The sequence below is a fragment of the Leptosomus discolor genome, chromosome 7 (genome assembly GCF_034619465.1).
Source record: "Leptosomus discolor isolate bLepDis1 chromosome 7, bLepDis1.hap2, whole genome shotgun sequence".
NCBI classification, from domain to species: domain Eukaryota; kingdom Metazoa; phylum Chordata; class Aves; order Leptosomiformes; family Leptosomidae; genus Leptosomus; species Leptosomus discolor.
Genome location: NC_141397.1, coordinates 66,436,124 through 66,458,001, shown reverse-complemented (window position 1 = coordinate 66,458,001; position 21,878 = coordinate 66,436,124). Strand labels below are relative to the sequence as shown.

The following is a 21,878-nucleotide window of genomic DNA, read 5'->3' as shown; positions in this document are numbered from 1 at the left end:
ATGAGATATCCTACTCCTATTCTATTCTATTCTAGTCTAGTCTAGTCTAGTCTAATATCGATGCTATCATACTTCTTTAACTATGAGAGGGGTTGAAGCATCTGAACTCAATGACACTAAGGTTTTCCAAAAGGGAGTAACTGAATTCACTTAATGAGAAATGTCAGTCCCAGTATATAATCTTGATTTTTTTTTTTTTTTTAATAAGACTAAAGTTACTTACATGGCCTAAACTGGAGAAGGTACTAGCTTGAAATTCAGCACAACTCTAGCATGGAACTAGAGCATTGTTGTAAGTCTGAGTAACTCAGAATCATAGATTCATAGAATAGTTTGCGTTGGAAGGGACCTTAAAGATCATCTAGTTCCACCCCCCTGCCATGGGCAGGGACACCGTCCTCCAGACCAGGCTGCTCAAAGGCCCATCCAATCTGGCCAACTTGGTGGAATTATTATCACTGCTTCTTCCCAAATCCCTTCTAGAATCTCTACATCTTAAGAACTTTGCATCTCCAGGAATTTTATCATCTGATAGTTTGTTTGTTTCAAGTATTAAGAGTTTTAGCGCTTTCTGTAGTAAGGAATTCAATGCATGTTAAGATGAGGTACTAAAAGTCTTCTGCTTTGGGAGAGTTTAAGATTCTGGTCAGCACATCTGTGCAAGTGAGAAGCTGTAAGATTGATTGCTACATACTGAGGCAGCAGCACCTACAGCTTGGGTCCATGACTGGGACTCCCCTGTACAAATATAGAGCAAGAGACGGACTTACTGGTTTTAGTCAAGTGGTCAAGTGGCAAAGACAGAAAAAAAAAGGAAATTAATAATACTGCATTGCCTGCTCTTAGCGTCATGGCAAATGAGGAGTGGAACTGGTGACAAACCCCTGCTTTCTGCTCCCAGCCAAATGTCCTAATCAGTAGGTCTTGTGGCTTCCCATCCCAGAAGAATCACTAGTAAAGGGGTGCAGACAGACATGGAGCAGAGGGCAGGTTAAGAGAAAAACACAGGTACACATGCCTTGATTAGCCTGTTTGCCAAAGGAGAAGAGGCCTGTGAAATCATTTGTACACAGTTCTGTGTTCTCCAACAACATTTAAATCTTTTCATTAAGTTTGAGAAAGCAGAGAGAGTTCTCTGTGTTCCTACTTTTTAACAGTGTTGTAAAGACTGATGAGAGAGGTAACTATTTCTCCAATGAGAAAAAAGGCTCAGCATCAATTCACTTAATAGATGCCAGGTTATTCACGCAACCAGGAGGAAAGTTTCAACTGTAGCTTGCATTATAGACCACTGAGAATCAAACCAAAACATGATATAAATCAAAAGAAACAGAGACCTACTTGCTTCACTGCTTCTAAGTGGTTATTTTATCACATCAGCTAGAAGAAATTGTAAGAATTCCTTAATCTGCTAAACATGTGCTCACTGCCATATGTTAAGCAACACACACGAAGCGAATGCAAGATTTACAAGATAGAGCTTAGCCTTTCAGAAGACTATCTCGTTTATGTAACAGGTAGATTTTTTTGAAGGAACCAAGGCCGAGACTGTAACTGTCTCTGGGACAGGCAAAGAGAATGTCCATTAGGAAAGGAGAACGTGAAAGCTTGAAATAAGTTGGAGTGCCAGCATAATATTTTGATTATTCAAATAGAAACACCAAAGCCTTTTCAGTCCTATTGGAGTAAGTTACATTATATTGAAATCCTAGCACTAGGAAAAATTTGTGCTGAATTTTAAAATTCTATGCAGACTATTCTAAGTTCTCAAATAATAAATGTCCAGTCTAACATCACAGTAAGGTCAAGGTGAGAAGGGCTTCAAAAAGCAGAGGGGATGATCGAGAACAGCGTTTGTCATCAGGGAAGTTTATGACAGGGCAAGACAAAGACGGTAGGTCAAAAATGGAACGAAACCTCTCAGTACAGTCTTGATTCAGGCTATATTCTTTTTATACATCCAGCTATGCACTTCGCACCGTGTAAGTCTCTTTCCTAACCATTTCAGTCGCAGTGTTGTAAGAACTGAATTCCAGTATTTTAAACTTGGACTAAATGCATGGAGTCAACCATTTTTCTTTTTTCTCCAGATTTTGCAGAAGCAGAAATAACGTTTTATTCTGAAACCTTCCTTACAATGTTTTATTAATTTAATGGTTGGACTCACTGTGCACATTTGCAAAATTATTATATAGCTTGAGTATAAATGGATAATTAAGTGCTTTAGAAGTTTACACTTAACACAGTCCAGTTACAGGGGTAGCTGTTTCTGTAACTGCTATCTATGTAAATCCTAACTGCTGCTTCTCAGTATTTGGTGTTTTGAAATGACTTTTTACTTAAGTTATAGACAAGCTCCTACTAAAATAATGCTATTACACAGTCATTAAAAGTAGTAAGTTCTACAATGTGCAATGGCAATTTGACTTCTGTGACGTGCATTGTGATGTAATTTAACTGCATGATCACAAGCTCATTTTACATAGGACTTGCACCTTGTTCAGTCCGCCAGTGGTCACCTAATGAACTGCTACTTTGTCTATTCTTTCTGAATGATGTCTGTCTCTTTATCCAGCAAAATCTGTTCCTTCTTCCTCCTCACCAGATTTTTATCAAGTCCTATGGTGCGCTGACAAGTTACACAGTTTCCCTGGCTAGTTCCCATCCTCATATACTTATCTTTCGCCCTGTCTTACATTTATCTTCTTCCATCAAAACTGAGGCCAAGCTTACTTTTTGCTCAGTTTTCCCATCATAGCCCTCATCTCCTGAGAGCTTGTCCTAAGCATTCCTCTTTTTTCTCAGCTTTTTTCCTTCTATCCTCATGTCACATGATCTTTCTTCCATTCGATCTGGAAGGCAACAGGACACCTGATGATCTCTCAGGTTCTTCCTGTGACTCTTCCCCTCCAGGTTGTAGGAAAAGGAGGAGCACGGAAGTATGTGCAATCCAGTCACACAAGGGAACCATAAAATTTACAGCCTGTTCAACCAAGAACATCTGAAAAATCTCTAACAAGCACATGCAAACAGGTGTGTGCATTGGGGGGGGGAGGGGGGGCGACAGGAGAAGCATTTCTCTGTTGCACTTTCAAGCTCAACACTGACATATCTAGGGTGTTTAATTGTTTCTTTGTTTTTAACATAGAAACCAGAAGGAATGATGCTCTTTTGCTCCACTCCAACATAATACAAAGGAGCCGGGGGGGGGGGGGGGGGGGGGGGGGGGGGCTGGGGGGGGGAAGTGGGGGGAGGGCAATCACCAACAGTGGCTATTCTATTGTTTTCTCTCAAAAACTTGGCAAAGCAACAAGCTAGACGCAGCTGAAATGTGCTGGCTAAAAATTTCTCAAAACTTTCATCTGAGACAGACACAAACCATGCTGAACACCATCACAGAGAAAGTTTGTCAAAGCCACAGATACCTGAAAAAGGGCCGCATACCGGAAAACATTAGTAATCCCTACTCACATCCAGCATTACCAGCATTGCCTGTAATTATGATTCACACATTTTTATGCATGTGATGTTTAATAAATTACTAGTATGCTCTAAAAGCTTTTTTTTGTTATTGGTCAAGGAGCACTTCCTTGATTTTGGTATTGTCAAAAGTAAGCAATTTGATTTTAAAACAGGTCTACAAACATTGTGTCAGCTCAAATGAATTTCCCATATTGGGGAAATCCGGAAGCGGAAAGTTCTTTGTTCATCAGTTTGCATTTGAGGGTTTGTGTAGTTTTTAATTCTTTTCTGGACAAAACCTGTTTGCAATTTCAGGTTAGAAGTAAATCCTGTCCCTAAGAGACTTTCCTCAATTTATTCTGGTGAAAAAGCAGGTATAGGTCATTGTCTTGAGGAAGATAATGGATTGCAGAAAAGGACCTGGGGGTCCTGGTAAACACCAAGTTGCACACGAGCCGGCAATGTGCCCTTGCTGCAAAGAAAGCGAGTGGTGTCCTAGGCTGTGTTCGGCAAAGCACGGCCAGTGGGTTGAGGGAGGTGATCCCTCCCCTCTCCTCAGCACTGGTGAGGCCACACCTGGAGGACAGCGTCCAGTGCCAGCCTCCCCAGTACAAGAGAGACGCGGACATACCAGAGCGAGTCCAACAAAGGGCCACAAGGATGACAAAGGGACAAGAGACCACCTCTCCTAGAGGAAAGGCCGAGAGAGCTGGGACTGCGCAGCCTGGGGCATCTCATCAACGTGTACAAACACCCGCAGGGAGGGTGCAGAGAGCACAGAGACTCAGGCTCTTCCCAGTGGTGCCCAGTGTCAGGACCAGAGGCCACGGCCACAGACGGACACACAGGAGGTTCCCTCTGAACATCAGGAAGCACTTTGTCCCTATGAGGGTGGCCAAGCACCGGCACAGGTTGCCCGGGGAGGTGGCGGAGTCTCCATCCTTGGAGGTATTCAGAAGCCGTCAGTGCCATGGTCCTGGGCAACCAGCTCTGGGTGGGCCTGCTTCAGCAGAGGGTTGGAGATAATGACCTCCAGAGAGCTCTTCCAATCCCAACCAGTCTGTGATTCTGTGATTCTTTAGACTAACTCATCTCTTCAGTTAGGGTATCTTGTATATCTATATGCTTCACTATTTGTCATTATCTTTAATTGCTTGGCTTTGACTAGTAGGTAGAGAGTTATGTGAGTAACAAAGGACCTGTACTTATGTCTTAATATTCATAATGCTTGCAAGGGTGATAAAGAGCATGGAAAACTTATTAGCACCCCTCCTATATTCCTGAAAAGGCACCACTTAAATTTCTTCAAGGACTGAAGTTTAGCCATAAAGAAAATATCTAAGTACGAGTCTATCTCCTCTCACCTGCTGACACACTCCCCAGAGGTGCGAAGCATTGCCGACAGTACCAGTTACGCTATATTAACAGATGCGAGATGGTTTGAGCCTTCAAACAAAAGCACTTGCACCTTTTTTAGGGCCCTTCCTGCCACCCCGCAGCCCCCTGCAGTGATCACTACCAAACCGCCCGTAATGCCGCAGGCGCCAACAGCTGCATTTCAGATCCCAACCGTGCGCACAGCTGCCTGCATCCGGCCCGAGGCCCTCCTCGTGGGAACAGGATCCTCAGCTGCCATTTTGCGGCAGCATCGAGGATGGCTCAGCGGCGGCCACACCGCCCTAACGCGGCTCCAGGGCTGCGGGTGTCTGGCACGTGCATATACTGTAAAGGCGCTCCACGCAGCTGCGGGCGGCTTTGGGCCAGGTGTGGTTTACTCCTTCCTCCGCTGGGCTGGGCAACCACCGGAGCAGCGCAATCCAATGCCTCCGGCGCTGCCGGCCCGCGCCACAGCATCCCGGCAAGGGCTCCTGCTCGCCGTCCGCACTGCGGAGCGCTGCCACGCTCCGCCGGGACGGGCGGACGCCTGGCGGGGGGGAGGGGGGGCGGGGGGACGGGCAGACGGCACGGCACAGGCCCTCACGGCGCGGCCCCAGACCCGCCTCCGCGCGCGTAGCCCAAGGAGGGATGACGTGCCACCGCCGCCGGAGACCATGGCGGAGACCCCGCCCTGCGGCGACGCGGGGATTCCTCAGGGCGGGGCCTACGCCTCCAGCCAAAGACGTACGGCGCGTGGCCCCGCCCCTATATAAGGGCGGCCTCGGCGCAGCCCCGGGAGCGCGGCCGCCGCCTCTGCTTCAGCCGTTCCGCGGAGTTGGCACCATGGCAGGTCAGTGCGCGCGGCCACACCTCCCCGCGGGCGCCCAGCGCACGCGCCGCGGCTCGCGGGGGCTGCTGGCGGCCGGGCCGCGGCGGCGTGGCCGCCGCGCGCTCCTCGGTCGCGGCGCGGGAGCGGGGCGGGCCGCGGCCGCGCCTATTTTTAGGCGGCGGCGCCCGCCCGCGGCGAGCGCCCGGGGGCGGGCTGCGGCCGGTGGGGGCTGGGGCTGCCCGCGGGGTCGCGGGGCGGCCCCCGGGCTCCTCTATGCGGCTCGTGAGGGGGCTCACGGCTCGGCCCTGCTCCACGCCGCCTGCCTCGGTACCTGGCCTGGGGCTCCATCCCCTAACGGGAGGGACGTGGCCAGCGTGGCGGGGAGCAGGAGGGCCCCGAGAGGCCGCCGTAGGGCTGCAGCCGCTCCCAGGAGAAAGCCTGGCCCCCTCCAAGCGCCAGAGAGAGCACGAGACTCTGTGCGGCTCGGTGCCTTCCGAGGAGACCCCGCGCGCCTGGCTCTTTTTTTCTTCCGGAGGTTTTTTCCCAGTTCTTCTTACCTGAAGGTGTCGGCGGGGTCCGTGTCACTCCCAGGACTGGAGGCTGCAGGCAGCCCGGTGCTCTGCCTCCGTGGGCACGGCTTGACGAGACGCTCCTGTCTCTTCAGGAACCCTGTGCCCGACAAAAAAGGGGATGCGCTAGTACCGAACTGGGGAGAGCAGGCGAACACCTGCGAGCTCGTGCTGTGCCCAGGGAAGTGCTTCCGGGGGAAGTCTTAAAACACCTGGCGCAAGCGCTCCAGTGCCCCCCGGCTCGCTGTCCAATGAGAGGCCGCTCCTGGCGCAGGCTTCCAGGACGCCCTGGGGTGCGCAGGGGCTGCTCCGAGGCTCTCCTGTGCCGACGGACCGGGCGGCCATAGAGGTCTGAAGCAGCTCGGCTTTGCCTGGATAAATCAATTATGAAGCTGCACAGCTGTCTCGCGTTCTGTGTGTTTTTGCAGCCACACTAACAGCTCGGTGGGTTTCAGGCGTAGCAGTGACTGCTGTGTGAGCATAACCTGCTGTGCAGGAAACTATTACAGAGAACGGAGAAGGGGGAGAGGATGGGAAGGAGCGCCTGTGCAGCTGAAGTACTTGTGGCTTAGGCAGAATGGACGAGTCTCTTGCAGATGTAACTTCCATATTAAGCAGCAGCTGGTCTTGCCTAAAGTTTAGTGTAAGACTCCTGCATAATGGGTCTGAATGTACTCGTGAATGCACTTGAGAGAAGGTATGAAGTAGAACATGGCTTATTCAAAACTTTGGAAAGCTATACTGACTTGGACGCTCTACAAGTTGCCGCTATCGTCCTCCTGTCAAGCAGTCAAAGTTTCCTGTGGCAGTTGGGATGTAACAGGGGGCTTCTTAGCCTTTACGCCATCATCAAACTGACTTTATTTCTCCTAGACCTTTGTGTGTGGATACTCAGTTTCAGTAAGATAAGGAGACCTGGTAGAAGGATACGTGCTAACAGATCAATGAAAAGGACTAGTCGTTAAGTGGCAAGGTCACTTTAAGAACTAGTTTTATACTGCTGGGGGGAAAAAAAAACCAAACCCACACGATCCCACTTTGTCTATACTGGATTTTTAGCGAGCTGTCTGTCAGGATAGTGGCAGACTTCTATGTATTGAGTAACTGAGGAGTACCATGCAAATTAAGTAGTGAAAAATGCTGCCCTATTAGGAGGATGTCCACACCACTTAAAATGCTACATACTTGCCAATTGTAAAGCTTCAAAGAAGCACAAAATTGTTCTGTTGACTTTCTAAATTATATGAACTATTACACATTGGTAGCTAAAGTAGAATGAAAAACAGTCTTTATTCCTGGCATTGTAGAAGCTTTTTTGAACTTTGTAATTGACCACTATAATCTAAATCCCTTGGGACTAGCTGGTTTTGCTGCTAAGCAAAATAGAAGGTTTTGTAGCTGGTCTGTAGAGCTTGCAAACCAGGTTTGCAGAGCTTATAGACAAATATGGTACATGATTTTCTGCTGTCAACTGTTAAGATTGTATTAAGTTAAAGATGATGTTGATGATGACTGTCTCATGGGCTGAGGAGTCATACCAAACAATAATCTGAGAGTAGAGCAGTCGGTATTTTAATCTTACTACTGAATAGTAAGCCCTTAAGCGCCCAGAACCCTCACTCTCAATCCTGATCTAATCTAGTTAACAACTTCTGTAGAGAAAAGAAATCACAGTTGCTGAAATAAACTCGAATGTGAAAATCTACTTTTGAAATTCTTAGGAAGAAAGTGTTTTTGTTGATGGTGTCAAAAATGGTTTTGTAGAAAAGAGCACACTTTATAAAGTGCTGTAGCTTGGAAAGGAGTGCTACATGATGATCGTTAACAGTCTACATAATGATAGTTAACAATAAACTGAAGAAGTTTAGAAGCTACTTGTTTGCTTTGCAAAGTCCCACCCTGGCAGTTTAAAAACAACATGACAACTGAAAGAATGCAAAGCTTGTATTATATGGCCTCAATAAGCAGTATATGGCAAAGTGATCCATCTCAATCTATTTTGAAGATTACAGCTGGAGCAGAAGATTATAGTAACAATTCAACTTTACCTCTTTTTTGCTTGAAGAGCAAAAACTGTTGCTGCAAGTCTTAAATTGCTTATCATATTACTGGTTACCTCCCGTTTAAATCTTCTGTTCTTGTGATACAGCTGCAACCGTGGGTTGCAGAACAACTCATCTGCAAAATCCTGAGCTAGCAAAACTTAATACTGTTGTCCAAGATCTAATTCAATGCTTACTTTCATTTGAAAATAAAATTACGTTCCATGCTGCCCTAGCTTCAGGATTGAGAGCTGAACCGCTGCAAAACTTTATTACTAACCTTAGACCAAATGCAAGCTCACTGACTTCCAACACTTTTAGCTTAAAAATTGTGTATTAATGGCCAAAATAAGGCTCTTTAGACCTTTTGGTTTGTCTCTTAACATTCGGCATGACCTAACCCGTGGGCAAACTGGAACTGGTTTTCTCTTGCAACAGTCTTGATTTGGGTTTTTTTACTGCATTTTGCCATGTGTCAAGTTACCAGTAACAGGTATAGCTGTTCAAGTGTAATCTGCTTGGTTCAGCCATGTAGGTAGGCCCAATATGCAGTTAAAGGGGACATCTTAAGAGGTCTCATAGCATGATTACCTAACAATACTAGGTTTCTAGTATATCTGTCTCAGAATGAAATAGTGGATCATGCTAACTTGACCAAGTTCATTTCTTCCAGACCAGTCTTTTGTGACTCTAGCCACAAATGACTCCTATGTGAAAGGAGCACTGGTACTTGGTTCATCCTTGCAACAGTACAGAACAACAAGGAAGCTGACTGCACTCATAACTCCTCAGGTCTCAGATCTTATGAGGTAAGGTCACTTATGTACTTCAAACTGCCACAGTTCCTGCTGATGTGAAGGTTGAAAAATGGAAGTTAAATTCCTTAATACTAACCTTCCAGAACTCTGGACACTTAGCAGACTTCAACTTATACTCTCTAGAATTCTGTAAGTTCTTCAAACATGAAACTGGTGGGTTTTTCCTTTCTTCCCTATGATGAGTTAACAAATACTCTATAGTTAGAGCACTAAACTGACTTGATACTGCTATTTCAACTGGATCTTTGCTCTTTCATAGTCCTACTTCAAACTGTCCAACAATACGATACTGCCTGTGTGTTCATTAGTGCTGTGTGTATGCATGTGGAGGTGGGAACAGGGTTATTTGTCTTGCAGAGGCATTCATGATTGAGATAATGTAACACAAGCTGTCCTAAAATCCAGCAGACACTTCAAATCAAATTTTATCACGAGAGAAGAAAATGAGCAGAACTAAAGCAATACCAAGTATGTTAAATCACCAGATCAACAGAGGCATCTAACAAGGTCACCAGGGTAAAACAAACAAAATTAATAGACTGCTTCCTACAGCCTGTCTAGAATGGTCCCAGTATGGAGTGGACTGGGTGCTCTTTCCACATGTAAGAGGAGGGCAAAAAACCAAATTAACTTAATAGCTACCTAAACTGTAGATGATAGGTCACAATTCTCTACACGGGGAAGTTCTGAAAAGATCTCCCAGTTCATAGAGATAGTAGAGAAGTGGCTGAATAATAAATGGAGTGACTCTCCCTGGAGTCTCTTGGCACCTAAATGGCCTTATCAATATAAAGACGTTACATGTAAGAACATCCATTCTAGCCTATTAGGTGTGTGTGCTCTTTGAAGATGAATCATAAATGTGCTGATGTGCTACTGCAGGCCAGCTAGTACTATGCCCTTAGACCAGTGATACCTTCCTACCTAGTGGTGAAACTGGAACTTTTCATTTCTCGCTCTATCCGCTAACTAGGCATGCCTTAAGTTGAAAAGTAACTGTCCATACCAAACTGTCAGTATGAAGACAGCCTTGCAAGGCAGAGTTCCAAAACTCATTTACAAGCTCTGGGGCTCAAATTGTACTGGTAATTGCTGAGTATTCAAGAGACACTGTAGAATAGTGAGACTTTACAGATGCTTCATATTTTAAGCAGCATGAACTCCTTAACCTCTCTTGAACTAAAAGTAAAGGGTAAGTTGGCTATCTGCCACACAATTTCACTACACTGTCTGGAAGTTTGTCACCCTTAGGTGAATGTGATACTGGGTCAAAACACTGCTGTACCCACAGCCATGATGAAGCCAATCTTTAAAACTTTATGGGTAAAAAAGTTTTAGCAGCTGGGTCTAGTCAGATGGGACAGTCACAAATCTGGAACAGTGTTGTCATAACTATTGCATAAACTTCTGTTTCAGCTGTTTAGGATTCAGCTACTGTCCTGCTCAAGCTACTCTTAACAGCTTCCCATTTCTTAGTTGTCTGCTCAAAGTAGACTCTTAAACTTGCAAAAAAAAAAAAAACAACAGGGTTTGGCTGAAAAAAGCTGTGTGGAAAGTTTGTACTACACAGCCACGACCTACTGGACTTAGTAGCAATGGCAACTAAAGCCCTGTTTGTGGAAGGAAAAAAAAAAACACCTCAAACAAACTTCATTGTTCCCCAAAATATGCCTATTACAAACTACAAACCTTGAGGCACACAGGTGTACTTGTGCATTCCAACACATGCGGTCATCTCTTACTGCTGGTGTAAGAAATACTGCCAGGTTTCCTGTTATTCCACTTCTCTTTATGGAGTCTGCCATGTGGTCTGGTGCTGGAATAACACTAGAACTAAATCTTGGCAATTCTCTCTTTCCCCAGGAGAGTGCTGGAAAAAGTCTTTGATGAAGTCATATTGGTAAATGTCTTGGATAGTGGGGATTCAGCACACTTGGCATTAATGAAAAGACCTGAGCTGGGTGTCACACTAACAAAGCTTCACTGCTGGGAACTGACACAGTTTTCAAAATGCATTTTCATGGATGCAGACACAATGGTAAGTGGTCATGTCTCATGGTACCTCAATGACCTGGTGTGGGGATTGCTGGATTTTTTTTTTAATGTAGCTTGGTTTTTTGTTGTTGGGGGTTTTGCGGGGGAGGGGGATTGGTGTGGTTTGGTGTTTGGGGTTGGTTGTTTGTTTTTTTTTTTTTTAAGAGGAGCAGTAATAGAGGCCTCTGCTATTTGGACTAGTAGCTCTAAAAATGTATGTGCTTTTTTTAAATCTAAATTAATTTGTCTGTGGGGACTATCTCCATAAAGTATTGTCTTCCATAAGACAAGAGCATCACTATGAGAACTTGCTTTCATCTCTTAAGGTGAATGTCAAAATCCATTAAAACTGATACCCCAATTTCTAATCTAAGAAAATGGAAAACTTTTTTTTACCCCCTTTACAACTAGGTCTTGACAAATATTGATGAGCTTTTTGAGAGAGAAGAGCTATCTGCAGCACCAGATCCAGGCTGGCCTGACTGTTTTAATTCTGGAGTTTTTGTTTACCGACCTTCCATTGAAACATACAATCAGCTGTTACAGTTTGCCACAGAGAAAGGCAGCTTTGATGGTATGGTTTAATTTGTATTTCAATGTAAGTTGGACCTAAATGGTAATAGTGGTTGGGATGGCTCAGTAACTACATACATGTCATGGGGACTCTCACAGAATTCTGAACTCAGTGTAAGTACACAAAGACTATATCCCTCTCGCGATAGGGGCTATCATTACAATATGTAGTAAGACTACTTTTTTCAGACTTCATGAAATAAAAACCTAAGAGTTTGGCCTCCAAACTGGCAGCTGCAAGCATTAGCAATGTGTAGCAAGCACAATGCATGCATTAGCAAATGAAACTGAGGTACTATGATTCATGCATTCCTAATGTCTGAGGCTTGAGTGTTCCATGCTAACAAGCTGCTGTGGAAATAATGGTACTGATCACCTTGAGTGCAGCTTCAGAGAAACAAACAGTTGACAATGCAACTATCTCTTCATATGCTATGTGATAGCTTCCTGTCATTATAGGGTGGTGACTGTCTTTCCCTCCATCAAGTGTATGCAGCCTTGGCTGCTTCCCACTATAGGTCACTCGGGATCAGCCACTGTGCCAGATTTTAGCTTGAGAAGCCAAGTTCTGCTGTCCTGTAAGTCTCCTAAATATTACCATTGCAGTAAATGCACACATTGCTTGAAGACTGCTGTACAGTTAAAGGCTTCTGAATGACTTATCACTGTCTCCTGTCACTAAATTTCATCATGTAACTGCTGTGGTACAAAATCAAAGTCTTAACTGAAAAAGCTACAGAAAACTACATAAGAAAGACTATAAAAATGGAACTCTTAATAGAAGGTAATTAGCCAGCCTGTTGACCTACCTTTCAGTACTTTGTAAAAAGTAAAAATTCTAGATGTCAGTCCTAGTCTGCAGAATAACCCCTGTTACTGTGTGGACTCCTAAAGAACATTAGCTGTAGTTGGATGCTTAAACCTACCATATCAAACTCTAGTGAAAATGAGTACTGCAGTGTAATGAAGGGTCTGTACCTCGCTGCTGACAAAGTAGTGTTTGGTAGCTCTGGGAGCGCTCTCAAATGTTGGGTTTAAATTGATCACCAGCTATGGCAAAAGCTGTAGCACAGTAATGAATTTTTGCATTAAAAAAACCCACCCAAAAACCAACTAAACAAAAAACCCCAAACAAACCCACCTGCAAACTGACTGTTGAGTAGCTCCAGGAACATCTGATACATCTTGAGCTTTGGCTTGACTGCTAGCAGACCCCATCTTCTAGGTCTAAGGCCCCTCTCCTTTAAAGGAATAAAACTGCTTCCACAGTATACTTTCTGACCTGAAAGCTAGAGCTGCACAATGGTGAAACTTCCTCAGTGTCCTAAACATGAAGCAATTGTTGCAACTCTTAACAGCAAAATGGTTAATGGTTTAGCTACCAAATTTCTAGAACTGTAATTTGTACTTCAGCTTTAAAATTTATTCAGTGTTTATTAAATGGTAGCACTGGTCTGAGTAGTAAGACCACAGAGACTTTACCACCTGCATAAGCTGCTGCTGAGCTTATGAACTTGATGGGGAGAAAGGGAATTTAAACTTAAATTGATCTAGACAGTAATAAAAGTTCCTAGGAAAGTTTTTATAAGAAACACCTGTGAAGGGTCATGGCCCTTAATAGGACACAGGGATGCAAACTCAGGGAGCTACTAAGCTATGTGTAATTTAAGTCAAGCTTTAAGCACCCCATCTGCAGTAGTAGTAGCTAGGGAATGCAAGACTTCCCAGAGTATTTCATGTTTACAGCAGCAGACAGATGCCTCCTATGTAACACTGTTGTCCAGAGATGCTAAAGTGATGGCTACCTATGCAGACAACTATTTTGTCTATCTGAACTTCACCTTTCCAGATAACGAGAAGCAAGTCATGCAGTAATTCTAGATACCTTCTAAAAGTTGTGGAGAGGAGAAAAAAAAATTTGGTTTTAAAAGAAAACTGGTAGTACTGGTACCTTAATGTTGCTATTGCTTCAACAATCCTCTGGCTCTTCAGGCCTGGGATCTAAAATGGTTGCTTTTACATATAAAGATACAGTGCAGCAAGACTGTAGCTGTAGATACATAGCTAATGTATCTACTGCCTGATTCTGGCACCTTTTGTCTAAGGCCCAGTTTATACAAGACTACTGTTGAAGTCTGAACTAGGACAGCTAAATGCTGCTTTCAGTGGCTGCTTTGGCACAAATGCATGCAATCTGGAAAAAAAAGCAGAGTATATAAAACAATCTGAGTGAGAGAAAGTCCTGTAGAATAAGTTAAATGCATTGTTGCTGCCCCTTCAGTGATGAGCTACATGTTCTGAGAGGGCACCCCAGACTGACTTCTCTTTTAGATGATCTTACTGTTAACACACATGTTCTTAACACAGCATTAAGTTAGAAGTTAAAATGAAACATAGGTGAGTGAAGACCAGGGGATGTCTGGTTTCTTTGACTCTCTAATCTTGTGATGGGCACAACTTCTTCAAAAGTGCTTTCCTTCCTTTGCAGGTTGAGAGGCAAGTCAGAGGTTTGAAATTACTGGACTGAGTTCCTCTAGGCAGTTCCTCACTCTGAAATCTGCATGTATGCTGACAGCTGTAACAGGATATGTAGAATTTATATTTGTCAGTGTACTGTCTGTACATCTAAGTTTATGCCCAGTGTCTAGGTACTTCAGTTGCAAAACGTAAATTCTGCTCAAACAGCAGTGATGGTGTGTAAGCCTTAGTACTGCCCTAAATCTAAATGTAGGCCAATAAAAAAAAAATAACTCTTCCTAGGTCAGCAGAGACTGAGTGCTTTAGAAAATTAAAGATTAAAATAAAACATTTTCTCTCTTTTAACTAAGCTATCCATTTGCCTACTGTTCAGCAATGTTACTTGTGAATGCAGTTACAGGTGAAGGGAATATGGTGAATGAAAGTTAAAGTGCTCCCTTCAAACCCCTTCATAAGATGAGCTATTAGCACTTAAAGACTAAGTATATTCACTACAATAAAGAATGAATGGATGTAAATAAATAGGCTTTACTTCTCAGGAGATGCTTACAAATTAGTCTGCTTTGGGCCAGAGGCTTTTTTTTTTTTTTTTTTAGCTGTTCCACTACTGACATACCAAACAACTTTAGACTCATTTGACCTCGTTACAACCTCTGCTTGCAAACCAAGATGTGACCCCTCCAAACACAGTAGGTCTGGCCATAATTTATATTGTTATTCTCACTTAGGGGTTAGTCAGCAGCTTTTTAGTACAGACCTAGGAAGGCCTATTGCCTGTTAAGGGATTTGATGAAGTTTTACTAGAATTGTCACAAAGACTGAATGTGCTTTCTTTATCAGATCACAACATAGGTAGGTGCATGCAGGACTGCAGGTCTAACAGACCCCTGGTACCCTAACTCTGGCATTGAGATGTTGGTCATGCACAGTAATAAAACTAATTGTCAGCACTTGATCTTCTGAGCTACAGCTTTCCTGAAGATGAACATTACTTAATTGTCAAGTCCTGGTTTTTGCTACCTTATACAGCTTGAACTTAAGCTGGAAAAGAACCTGAATGGCAGGGTTTGTGAGCAGCTTGCTATCTTTTAGAAAAAGTAACCCCATACATACTATCCTTTTAATTCTCTGCATTTTTTTGGATTTTCAAAGGCTGCAAGGTTTTACAGGGTGGTTTGTAAATAGAACTCTAGTGCTCTGTGCCAAACTCCTACTGGACATGACAACTGCATTACCAACTCAATTAGTGAAGTGATTGAAAAAGATCCTGAAACAGCTATCTGATGCTTGTACCCTATTAATGCTTTCTCTTTCAGGTGCAGATCAGGGGTTATTAAACACCTTCTTCAGCAGCTGGGCAACAACAGACATGAGCAAACATCTACCATTTATTTATAATTTGAGCAGCACTTCTGTATATTCCTACCTTCCAGCATTTAAAGCGTAAGTTAAAAATTCTAAGACAACTTTCAGAGCTTATCTAAACTAATTACTTGTAACAGAATGAACAGGTACAATGTGAACTTAGACAGCTTTTCTAAAGGGAGACCATTATTGTCACTAAAAGAAGGTATAATAGTTTCCTCTCAAAAAAAAAAAGGTGGAATTAATACTAGTTAAATTAATCATCTCATGATAAATGCAGAGAGAAAGCTATTATCTGTAGCTTAAACCACTCATCAACAACCAAGTTGATTTAGAGTAAGCACATTTGACAGGTTACTTGCAAAAGGAAGAACTACTCCAGTATGGGATACTGTCTGTTACAGCTCTAAGCAAAGGCAGTAGCTATTGAATCAGCGTAAGCAGACTTCAGCATGTCACTGGTGGTCTTGTTCCCACCTAGATAACTTGCCCTTTCCTCACTCAAATTACTTAGGGTATTTAACAACCAGCAGTTAACAGTTCATCTAATCAACCTATACCATTCAAATAAACATGGTGAATGAAGACTTGGGTAAAGCCAGAATTCTCTCCCAACAGTCTTTCTAGATCTTGGACAGTTCCTTAAGTAAGATCAAGACAGAACAAAGACTACAGCTGACCACCATACCATTGCATGTTTCCTGTGTAAGGAAAACAACTCTGTCCTCCCTAGCTAGCAGTGTTTGATTTGGCATGTGACTAAACTGTATGTCAGTGGCAGGGTCACTCAAAGTGTCACAATAAACATAGGAGGAAGGGGGGGGAAGCTGCAATGTTACACAAACTTTTACTCATTAAGAGCCGCAAAAAGCGGGGGGAGGGGAAGTACCAATTGCATAAAACCAATCTGATCTCTGAATGACATCAGGTTACTAGTGTCTGAAGCAGCAGCTACCATAAGCAGGACTGTTGCTGGCTCAAGATCAAACTATGTCTTGTGATCAGAATACCATTTGAAATGCTGTCATGCTAAAAGTGGAACACTTATTTAAAGAAACATATGCAAGCCTAAGAATGACTAAGTAGTTGGATAGCACTTGATAAGCTCACATCTATTGTAAGGTATATATTCTTTCCCTAGCTGGTTGTTAGTCACATGACCTTAAATTTACAAATGACCTTGTTACCACAAAAGACTAATTAGATCTGGGGGCTCCTGACAAATTCCATTTAACTGATTGAATTGCTGAACTGTTTTCAGCAGACCTTCAGAAGTAGAATGCTGGAAGTGCAGCCCTTTTTAAGTAGAATGCCCTGCTCAAGAGGTGGAACAATTTCCCTTGGTTAGATCAGCAGCTACACTCCTGATAATCAGCAGTTGGAATAAAGTGAAATTTAAACCTACTGACATCAATAGCTAAGTTTTTCGCAGCTTTGTACAGCGAGACTAGATTTCACAGCAGTCTCGGTAATCCTTTTTCCAAAGGAAAATGCCAATTCATGACAAATGCTCTCTAACTTCAAAACATTGATGAAGGACTTTTCTGGGAGATGGGGAAAGACAGATTAGTTGCTGAGGCCAGTGTGGATATAAAGCTTCCTAACAGTTGAGTTGAAATGTCAAAAGACAGTATTGTGGATTGAGAAAGTATCTAGAAAGCAGATACTGAAAACATCATAGAAGCCTGGCATCTGTCAGCTGTTGTACAGGTTATAAGTGGACAGAATATGTTTCTCCGTTTGCAGCAAGTGTAACATAACACTTTTTGGGCATGCTGTAGCTTAAATAGCATTGATTTCTAAACAATGACAAGCTTCCTCAGAACAGCAGCAGCCCAAGATGAAGAAAACTCAGGCTGTTAAGCAGTGCTGTAATACCTAATAAAACTAAGGTAGTCCTCTTATGCCACATCTTGACATACAGAGTTTAAAGTTAAAGCCCAGGAACTGATGTCTTGCAGACAGTTGGTTTTTGTTTGTTTGTTTGTTTTCTGACAATCAGTGCACATACTTGACCTTGTTTCACACACGTGTAATTTTCATTCTGCAGTAAGATCTGTTACGTTCAAAACACTGAACATGAATACTGAAATACAGTCAAGGGTCTTACAACAGTACAAAACACCTAACCCAAATGCATACTGCCTTGTTTTGAATATTCTGAAGTTTCTGAAACACACCCTATATAAAACCCCTTAATCATCTGAGCCCTGGTCAAAATGACCAGGGTGTGCTTAACAAAATGTTAGACAAACTAATTTGGCATTATTATCCCTTTTAATCATATGTTGAGAAGAAATCCTCATGTGATACAAACTGAACTGAGAGAGCTGCTGTTACTGGAGAGACTGGTGTTGCTTGTTCACAAAATTGACTCCGGCTGAACTCTAGTTCTGAAACCATAGAACAATGGAATGAATGCTGTCTGTTAGTGTTAAGTTCTTTAATTCAGAAGGGGTGCGTTTCATCTACACTCTTAATGGGATGTAACTAACTGGTAACATTTGGGACAAAGCTAGAAGTCCCTAATAAAAATGGAGTTAAAATAGTTTTTTAAAAGGAACAATCGAAAATAAAAAACCCCACCATAACACCCACCCATGGCTACACTAAGGTTACTTAGAAAATAAAAGTTGGTTGTCTGGCAGGACCCTGCTGCACCAAGATCAGAAGTCCTCTGAAATGCTTTGGTTATACAAAGCTATTATTTTGCAGGGACAGAGTCTTCCTGTAGCAGGGCCTCCCACTGATCCTTTTCTATAGGGCTATAAACTGAAAGGGTGACTCCAGCACTGACCCTTCTCTACCTAATGCTTATAATGCCTAACTCTCTGGATCACTGACTTTGGAGTAGAATGTTTTTCACTTTTAAAACCAGTTCCGATTGCAACGGCTGCTTGAGACTGCTCTCTCCTGAGCTATGGACATCATTCTACCTAAAGACTTGAGTTGGCTGTAAGTACTTAAATAGTCCAGACCATTACGTTTTGGCTGTATTCTGACTAGTGTAAAGTAGAACTCTGCATTTTTTTCTTTGTATAGCGATGCTTTCAGTTCCAGTAGGCTTTGGCAGTTTGGTCATGTAGTGTTTAGCCTCCTAAATACATTCATATTTGTTTGCTGGGCACCTACAGAAACAGCAGGTTGAAAAAAAAAAATTAAGTCTGCCAGTCAAAACTCTGTTTTCTAGACACCTGCATAAACTGTGGGTTCTAACTTTTTCTGTCCACCAGGTTTGGTGCAAATACTAAAGTGGTGCATTTCCTGGGAAGCGCAAAGCCATGGAACTATACATATGACTCCAGAACAAAAAGCATAAAGGGCAACATGGACGACCCTAAAATAGTTCACCCAGAATTCCTCAACATGTGGTGGGATACCTATATAGCTAATGTTTTACCATTACTAGAACAGCATGGAATTGGTACAGAAATTACTACAGGTGTAAACATGGTACGTGCTTTAATACTTATTCTTGTACAAACTACCTAAGTATGGATGACAGGTTCTTTACCATCCCACTGATTTCCCAGCCCTCTGTCCAACTCAAAGTACAGATGTGGTTTAGTTTGTGGGACACAGGGTTTTCTGGTTTGGTTGTTTTAAACTTAGATGAAGTAATACTACACAAGAGAAGCATGCTATAGTGGTCTTGAACATAGCTGTCTGCTTGCCTAAAACTATGTAAGTAGCTAATAGTGCCCCAGAAATTATAGCATGGTAACTTTACTATATACAGAGAAGGGATGTAACTCTTAATGTGTTGCAGCTAGTAAGGTTCTCAAGCAGAAGAACCCCAGTTCAGCATGCAGTATGTGCATACAGCTCTTGCATGGTAAAACAAATCTAGGTCAGCCTAGGATAACTAGAGAATGACTACTTACCTAGACTGGCAGTGGTGAATCCCAATACTTACCAAAGCCAAAGTAATGCTTCTAACTCTAGCTCTCATTCAGAGTTTAGTAGCTTGCATCTGACTGCAGATTTTATATAGTCTTAGCTTAGTAAATGGGCCAGTTTAAGTTCTCAACCTTTCTAAGACCAAAGTTACTGATCTCTTAAGATGTGCTTTCTCTTGTTAATCTTACATCTTTCTAACAAACTATTTGCAGCTATCGGGCTTGGTCTATACTCTGGCTTTCTCTTGTGGCTTCTGTAGAGAGGTATGAAGAACTTAAACTTTTTTTTTTCCTCCCTGCTAACTTCTGTAACTCTGCTTGTTATTTTGCTAGGAAAGCTGCACAATCCCTGCCCGTTGGCAATGCTTGCTGCTGTGCATGAGAACATCTACTTTGTTGTCCTACTCTATGGCCTGTTGCTCATTTTAGCTATGCAGATTATTTCTGTGTTTTCACTCTGCCTTTCCTTTTAGGCAGAGGTTACAGAGGCAGCATCCCACATATCAATATCAGCACCATCACCAGTATTACCAACTGTATCTTCAGAAGAACGCAAGGAACGGTGGGAACAGGGCCAAGCTGACTATATGGGAATGGATTCCTTTGACAACATCAAGAAGAAACTTGATAGCTACCTTCAGTAGAAATGCCTGTCTCAAACCGTGGTGATGCAAGGACTTGTTCCAGAACTAACAGCTAGAAAGGTGTAGATGGTGGTCAGTTACACTTGCTAGTAGCTTGATGAAAAACTTCTTGGCTGAAGGCCTCTGCAGTGCTACAGATGAAGACTGAGCAAAAGCTAGGAAGCAGAATTCCTTGGGCCACCTATAACTGCCCAATTTCCAGTTCTCCCTACTAGATAAAACCAGGTATTTTCAGCCTAAATTTTCTTCTGTTGTGATCAATTGGCTCAACATATTCCTTCCAAACTGGGTTTGTTACCTCACCTCATTAAGGTGATTAGCATTGATTCCTTTGCTTGCTGTTTTAGATGTAAAATCTAATTCATGGGATTGCTCATACACTAGAGTGGTAGCCATTCTGCTTTACCATAAATGTATTAATGACACTGGGATACATACAGATGTAATAGTCATAGCACTGCTTTGCTCTTCCAGTCACAATTGCACTGAAGTTTTGACCAGGTTCTTACGCACAGTGCCTACAGCATGGCATAATGCATTTTTCAGTTCTGTATACTATGGGACTAGTAAACCGAGTTTTATCTGTTACTTGCAATGTTGCACTTGATACAAAAATAAAAAGTTGTCATGCATTCCTGGCTTCCCTAAACTCTTGAGCAATTAAAAAAGAAGGGAGCTCTGAAGCAGTGTGACTAAAATATTCAACAGGTATAACCCTTAAGTTTTGCTAATGCTACTCCAGCTGTCATTAGCAAGTGTCCAGCTTTTAGTTCTGTAATTACTTACAGAGTATACAGTCATTTGGAGGGAGCTGTTTAGGGCCAATCCTCTTATCAGGGCAGCAGAGGAAGTACCTGCTGAAGCTACTCACATAAGCAACGTGGAGCTTGGGAAGAGGGAATCTTTCTTTCAGTGACTAAAGAAATATCATCCCTAATACAAGCCCTGTAGACTGTGAACTTGTTTTTAAACACAATGGTGATGCTATTTTGGCAGAGACTAAATAGGTGCTTAACTAACTATACCTAGCCTGATTAGGAAAACTACTCTTTCCATGTGCGCAGAGAAGTGCTTTTTTGCCACACTCAGGCTACACACCTGTATTTAAAGACACATGGAAAAACAGTAAAAATACCACAATAGCAAAAGCATGCTAAAGACAGATTTGCTATAACCTGTACTAAGTTTCAGATCCATCCTTCAGCCAAAAGTCTAAACAACCCAATTACTCTGTACTAGTCCAGAAACACTATGAAAATATTGTTTTGTTATTTCCTAATAAAGGAGGATTTTGGCAGGAAGCTAGTGAGTGTGCTGAAGTTTTAGTCTCGAGATAAACAATCAACACGCTCTCACCATTTGCTGGTAAAGCAGAAGACGTAATCTGGGTATGACAGTTAGTTTGTTTAAACTTGTTTTCACTACTTAATTGCTCTAAGATTCCTTGGTCACCATTTAACAACAATGCTAAATAGGAGGTCCAAACCAAAGCAGCTTGTAGCTATTTGAAAGTACATAGCATCTGAACTCCCAGTTGTAACTAGCCCTTTCCTGTGTGGGCTTTTCTTTTGCTGTGTTGGGTTTTTTTAACAGATAAATTTGAAGTTGTGTGAAAGCAGGAGGGATTACTAGTTACAATCTATAGTGACAAAAGTATACTTTATCCAACGAGTACAAATATTAGTTATGCATGTTCAAAAAATACCCTATGGAAAACAGGAAAATACTCTTTTGAAGACAGCTGAACAGTTTTGCTCCCCTTGTCTGTATTTGTACTAGAGAATAGGC

The 21,878-nt window shown here is 42.6% G+C and overlaps 2 protein-coding genes across 2 annotated transcripts in view; one reads left to right on the top strand and one right to left on the bottom strand.

Moving 5' to 3' along the window:
* The first annotated feature begins 5,663 nt into the window (after positions 1-5,663).
* GYG1 (glycogenin 1) lies at positions 5,664-20,722 on the top strand. Its single transcript, XM_086468289.1, has 7 exons — positions 5,664-5,689; positions 8,953-9,088; positions 10,961-11,135; positions 11,543-11,705; positions 15,499-15,625; positions 18,781-19,000; positions 19,920-20,722. The coding sequence occupies exons 1-7, from the start codon at positions 5,683-5,685 to the stop codon at positions 20,088-20,090; spliced, it is 999 nt and encodes a 332-aa protein (XP_086324415.1). The 5' UTR covers positions 5,664-5,682; the 3' UTR covers positions 20,091-20,722.
* Positions 13,794-21,878, bottom strand: part of HLTF (helicase like transcription factor) — a 35,780-nt gene continuing 27,695 nt past the window's right edge. The window contains exon 23 of the mRNA XM_086468287.1: positions 13,794-13,898. Within this exon, the coding sequence (XP_086324413.1) occupies positions 13,854-13,898 (45 nt within the window). The 3' untranslated portion in view covers positions 13,794-13,853. The remainder of the gene's footprint in view (positions 13,899-21,878) is intronic.